The sequence below is a fragment of the Setaria italica genome, chromosome V (genome assembly GCF_000263155.2).
Source record: "Setaria italica strain Yugu1 chromosome V, Setaria_italica_v2.0, whole genome shotgun sequence".
NCBI classification, from domain to species: domain Eukaryota; kingdom Viridiplantae; phylum Streptophyta; class Magnoliopsida; order Poales; family Poaceae; genus Setaria; species Setaria italica.
Window position 1 is genome coordinate 5,434,923 of NC_028454.1, and position 6,179 is coordinate 5,441,101.

At 42.6% G+C, this 6,179-nt stretch overlaps 2 protein-coding genes across 2 annotated transcripts; one reads left to right on the top strand and one right to left on the bottom strand.

Moving 5' to 3' along the window:
• Positions 1–553: 553 nt before the first annotated feature.
• LOC101778155 lies at positions 554–2,258 on the top strand. The gene is made up of 2 exons (XM_022826610.1): positions 554–1,505; positions 1,915–2,258. The coding sequence occupies exons 1-2, from the start codon at positions 554–556 to the stop codon at positions 2,256–2,258; spliced, it is 1,296 nt and encodes a 431-aa protein (XP_022682345.1).
• Positions 2,259–4,073: 1,815 nt separating this feature from the next.
• On the bottom strand, positions 4,074–4,982 carry LOC111257187 (heavy metal-associated isoprenylated plant protein 43-like). The gene is made up of 2 exons (XM_022826268.1): positions 4,888–4,982; positions 4,074–4,789 (listed from the first exon to the last, which is right to left on the bottom strand). The coding sequence occupies exons 1-2, from the start codon at positions 4,894–4,896 to the stop codon at positions 4,262–4,264; spliced, it is 537 nt and encodes a 178-aa protein (XP_022682003.1). The 5' UTR covers positions 4,897–4,982; the 3' UTR covers positions 4,074–4,261.
• Between the last annotated feature and the right edge of the window lie 1,197 nt (positions 4,983–6,179).

Genomic DNA, 6,179 nt, shown 5'->3' on the forward strand with positions numbered 1-6,179 from the left:
GAAATTCAGTAGCACGAAAAGTGGGGCCTTTGGATAGGTTCACATTGCCTCTTGATCCTGCCTCATTGAGCGCAAAGGTGGTACGACAACAAAAGATCTCTGAAGCAATATGGAAAGAGAGGATGCATAAGCTGAAGCGATACATTGCAAAGTGGGTATATGTACATGGTAATGAGCTAACCTTGAATTCTATATTTTTAACCTTTAATTGCTTGCTGCCTTAAATATTTCTAACTGTTTCAATTTTAGGAATACCTTTCCGCTCTATTATCAATGAAGAATTTGACCAGATGGTAGAAGTAGCTGGCCTTTGTGGCCCTGGTGGAAGGAAACCAACTCAACATGAGCTGCGGGAGAAATTGTTATATGACGAAGTGGAGGATACAAAAAAACTACTGAAGGTGCAAGAAGAATGGCTAAGAATGGTTGCTCGCTTATGACAGATGCATGGACTGATCAGAAAAGGAGGAGCATAATGAATCTTTGCTTGCATTGCAACATTAGTTCAACCTTTCTTGAGTCACATGTCTCAGATGAGAGACATACTGGACATATGATATTTGAGTATGTGGATGCAACTATTGAGAAAGTAGGTGCTAAGAATATTGTGCAAGTTGTTACTGACAACGCTTCAAACAACATGGCTGTGAAGGACTTGCTATTTGTGAAGAGACCCAACAAATTTTGGAGCTTATGTGCAACACACACCCTCAATTTGATGCTCGAAGGAATTGGAAAGATGAAGAAGTTCAAGAGCATAATTGATCAAGCAAAGGCAGTGACCATCTTTATCTATGCACACCATAGAACCTTGTCTTTGATGAGGAAATATACAAAGAAGAGAGATATTGTGAGGCCTGGTGCAACAAGATTTGCTTCCTCTTTCCTCACATTACAAAGCTTGTATGAGAAGAAGGATCAGCTAAGGATAATGTCTCAGTGTCAGTGTGATGAATGGGAGAAATTATGTGGTTTGACCCACATGAAGAAAAACAGTAAAGTTGTTTTGTCCACAGCTACAATGGTGAAACCTGCTTTTTGGGGTGGGGTTGGTCTTTGCTTGAGGTTGTTTGAGTCATTAATTAAAGCACTTCACATGGTTGACAGTGATATCAAGCCATCATTGGCCTTTCTTTATGGTGATATTCTGAAGGCAAAGGAGGAAATAATGGCAACCATTGGGAATGTTGATAAGGCTGTGAATCTGAATCTCTACCTTGGCATCATGGAGATCATTGATGAGAAGATGAAGGGTAGGCTGGACACTCCTTTGCACTTAGCTGCATATTTCTTGAATCCTTATTTTAGCTTCAATGATCCATCGATCTTCACAAATGAGCATGTCATGGATGGGCTGATCTCTGCTATTGAAACATTCTACCATGGTGGCTATGACAAGCAAAGTCAAGTGCTCAATGCGGAGATGGACAAGTTCAAAGATACGGAAGGCCACTTTGCAAAAGCTGTGGCAAAGGTTGGCTACAAGGATTATAATTTCAATCCAGGTAGTAAAATTCTAATTCAGCAATACTATTTATTTCAGATTGAAACACTAGGGATTCCCATTCTCCAAACCTGTAGTTTTTCATTTACTAATTTGATATCTCTTTGCACTTGCGGCCAAATGGTGGGGCAATTATGGAACACAGATTCCAACTTCACAAAAGATGGCTATAAGAATCCTCTCTTTGACTTGTAGTTCTTCTGGCTGTGAAAGAAATTGGAGTTATTTTTAAGGGGTAAGCATCCCAACTATTTGTAATTCTCTGAACATGTTTTATATTTAAACAACTTGTGATTTGTGAACTGAAGTTAAATTGGAAATTGCGGATTCACAAAAAAAGAAACAAGTTAACAGCTGAGCGTCTCAACCAACTTGTATCTGTTCAATATAATATCAAAATGAATGGAAAGAAACAAAAGGCCAAGAAGAACAACAAAATGGACCACCTTTAGCAACTGATGCAACTCATGCTCAAGGTTGGATGGTTGAAGGTGGTGATGATGAAATAGATGTTGAACTTGTTGCGGGTCTGACCCTGAAATTGACTAAAGAGGCATGTGGGACTGAGGAGGTTGCAAAGCTTCATAGGAGCTCAAGGTTGGCTCAAATGAGAAATGTTGATGAAGATATCATTGAGGAACCTGAAGAAGAACCGCTCCATGATGATGATGAAGAGATCGAGTTTGAATCCGACCAAGAGGATGTTGTGCTAGTTGATGGAGTTGGTGAGCAGAAGGGGGAGGAGGATGATTAGTAACTTCCTTTTACAAAGAGGATGTTGAGCCAATTGCTGGAGTTGGCTACTGGTTGCATATCAATGCTTTTATCTATCTTTTGAACTATTTCACTATTTGTTATTGTCATGTGACTTGTGAACTATGTCCAATGTATTCTATCATTCTGTGTCTATGTTATTGACTTATAGTTAGCAGAGCACTAAACACTAGTGAATTAGTGAGTGGTCTGAACTCATGTATTCAATATTCAGTGATGTGTTGATGCCGTTTGAGAATTGGAAACTATCAACTGCATGTCTTATGTCTATGTCTATGTGTGAATGTGTGATGTACATGTACTGTAGGCTGTAGCATGCCTTTTTTTCCCATCCGTACAAAACCGTGTAACCCGTAGACATAGACATAGACGGTGTTTACACGGCCTACACACTAAACGAGGGTCGACCGAATGCGTTTAGGTGAACATTTTATGGAAGTGATGCTTCGGGCGATGTTGCGGTTGATGATAGGTGGATCTAGGGGCCAGGCTAATCCTAGCCCCTAGGTATGATAAATCAGTCTCAGGGCCAGTCCTATAGGGTAGTCACCGAGGGCAGCCGCCTCGGGCCCCAAACCCAAGAGGGTCCCAAATCATGTATACAGGTAATGTATTTGTCAAGTTCCAAGGTCTACTCAGCTGCTATAACCAAGCCCAAACACTACAGTCACGTCAAGAAATGTTACAAGAAATCATTTAATTAAATGTATCTAGAAAGTGCTATCCTTAGTATTTTCTATTTTGTTTGCGTGTAATTAATTTTAGTAGTTTGTGTGCTATTTGTGTTTGATTTATTGATAGACCACTGTTTTCACCAATGAACATTGTCACTTTTGCATGCAGATAAGTGTTCAACGGCAACTTTTTTTTTGACATATATGTTCAATTGGGGCCTCCAATTTTAGTTTCGCCCCGGCCCTGAAAAACACAGGGGCAGCCCTGATAAGTCCAATGCAAAGGCATGGAGCAGCACCTTTCAGCCCAGCAAGCAGGGACCTCAATCTCGCGTCAAGCTAGCATCTTCCAATCTCGCAAAGATCCTTTCAGCGCTGCTCATTCTACTTGCTTGTGCGATCTTGCTCCAGCCCCCTGCGGCCCTGCCCAGGGTTCCCAATTTCATTTCCAGCTTTTTTCCAGTCCGCATCGAAATAAGCGAAATTCGTAAAATGTCGGACGAAATTCGAGTTAAAAAGTTGGACCTTTTAGGAACAATGCGATATTTTCGGATGAACAGTGATTTCGGTTAAAGACCGAAATTTCGGCCAAAATTTTTATCCCTGCCCCTGCCCCTATACCATATAGCTCAGCCCCTCTCATGCTTGATTTTTGGGTCCACCACTGATGACAGTTGATGCTTCCATTATCATCGTTGATGGTGACTTTCGGCATTGTTTGCGTTGACCCGTTTAAACCTGCTATTAATTTTTGACGTCCTGGTACATGATTTCTATGTGATACGCATTGTAAAGTGATCAGCTTTACCTATATATGCTGCAGGATGACTATACGAGTTGTTTATTGGAGATTTATACTTCTTTTTGGAGTTAGGGTTTGTCGGAGATCATCTAATGCCTTGCTATATCTCCTTTTGGACGTATACTTTTTGTTGCCATGGTGGCACCCATTTGTAAGTTTTGTGGTCTGATACATTCTCAATTAAGGATGACTAAAGCCGGAAATAAGCTTTCAATTATCTAAAAAAATATGAAAAATACTGGCGAACTTTATCTACCATTCGAGCCGTTCTCTTCGACCGATAGAATTCATTTTCCTACACAAGTTGTGGAGCCAAATATGAGCCAGATCTTGTAATGATCCATTATCTTTACAGAGGAAGGTAGACAACCAAGCCAAAAATACAAACATGCGTATAGTACACTAGTGCAGCGGGAAAAAAAGCAATGAACAAAAATAAAAATACAGAGCGAGATCCATAAACGTGCCATAGCAAACAAGACACAACTCCTGGAGACCAGAGCAGAGCTACTGGATGGTGCATGCTCCATCAGGTGACCTCTCTTCATAGCAGGCGTAGTAGGGGTAGCTGCTGGGGTACCCGTGGTAGTAGGGGTAGCTGGGGGCCACTGCGCGGTGATCGTAGTAGAAGCCGGCGGCGGGGCTCGGCTTGCAGCGGCCGCAGGAGCAGCAGCCCTTCCCGAGCCACGCCTCGCAGGCCTTCTCGCACTTGTACATGCACTCCTTCTCGCACTTGTCCTTGCACTCCTTGCAGCAGGTGATCTTCTCGCACTTCTCCTTGCAGAGCTTCTCGCATGCCTCCTTGCAGGGCTCCTTCTTCTTGGGCTTGTCGTCCTCCACGCTGACGATGGACGCCGCGAAGCACTTCTTCTTGAGCCTCATCACGACGCACACCGGGTCGACGGTTCCCACCACCGTCAGCGTGCACTTCTCGGCGTCGATGTCCAGTGACTTGATGCCTTGGAGCTTGGAAACAGCTGCCAGGATCTCACTCTTGGATTTTGAGCCAACGAGGTCAGCTTTGATCACTATCTTCTGCAATGAGCAATCGACAACACAAGCGTTCAGCACAAATGATTCATGGTCAGAGAATTTCAGAGTTAACCTGCAGAAGGAAAGGCATGATCACGAACCTTAGACATTATGAGCCGATGAAGTGATGACACCCCTGGCCGGTTGGACAGCAGAGACTGCGCGCGTGTCGGGAGGAGGAGGCTCTGCTGCTGGAACTGAATGTTCTGCAGAATCTCTGTTCGATTCGAAGTGTACATATAGGCGGCAACTTGGAAGTCAACTCGGCAAAACAGCACCAACTACCATTTCGCCATTGGCTGGGACCTGGTCGTAGGAATATGCACACACTTGTGCTCCACACGCATATACAAACTCGCCCTGTTGGGATTATCATAATCCTGTTTCTGAATGCAGGAGGTTGCAACTGTCAGCTGTACTGCTTAGTCAATTCCCATGCTCTGAGATGTCACTGACTTATAGCACGTAAGGATTGGCCGGATTTTGCTGGTACGCATGTTAGTTAGGATGGGAATTTTTAGGGAGTAATTAGGGGATAATAGTATATACTTGTATGTGGGTTCCCTCATCAAACTGGGTCCGCCTACTCGTTGTTTGTTGGTTTCGTTCGTGGAAATATCAGCCCAAAGGTTTGTTTTTAGTTTGAATTCACCCAACACTCCAACAAACATTTCAGTAATCAGAAAGTTGTGGGACACACATATCACCCGGTTTGCTAAAATATGTGATCCTGATCACAACACCTTTCCTGGAAGCATACTTTGGAAAACTAGAAAATAATTTCTATATTTGTTCACTTTGTCACAGTTTGTTATGAATCTCAAATCCAAAGAGGTCGACATCAATCTAAAAGATTGCATCCAGTGCAACATAAGAAACAAGATCTACCCTAGCACACCCCTTCCCTATCATATAGGCAAACCTATTATGTGATTTACCTAAGCAAACCCCTGCCTGGCATCAATGATTGGACTGGAAGATGGTGAAATTCACTGGCAACCGTATTAATTGAAAGCTGGTATTCATACGGATACTACTCCCTCCATCCCAAATTACCATTCGGTTTGGCTTTTCTAGATACATAATTTTTGCTATGCATCTAGATATATAATATATCTAGATACATAACAAAAATTATATACCTAGAAAAGCCAAAACGAATAGTAATTTAGGACAGAGGGAGTAATAGATTACTAAGTTGCTTGTGGAACGTGGCAAAAGTGATGTGTAGCATTCTTGTCGACCAACTCTAAAGAACTTGAAAAGGAGCCTTTCTATGCTGATGACAACTGCAGGATTTGCTGACATTCAAGCAAAACTCATGATCCCTGCATGACGATGCATGTAAGCATACTCATGACGCGGGATTAGAACGCGGGAGTGGACCTGGCAG

Bases quoted from the DNA above. Each gene is read 5' to 3' on its own strand.
- LOC101778155 (XM_022826610.1), top strand. From the start codon at position 554: ATGATATTTGAGTATGTGGATGCAACTATTGAGAAAGTAGGTGCTAAG. The intron at 1,506-1,914 runs GTAGTAAAATTC...ATGAATGGAAAG, and splicing joins GGATTATAATTTCAATCCAG to AAACAAAAGGCCAAGAAGAA.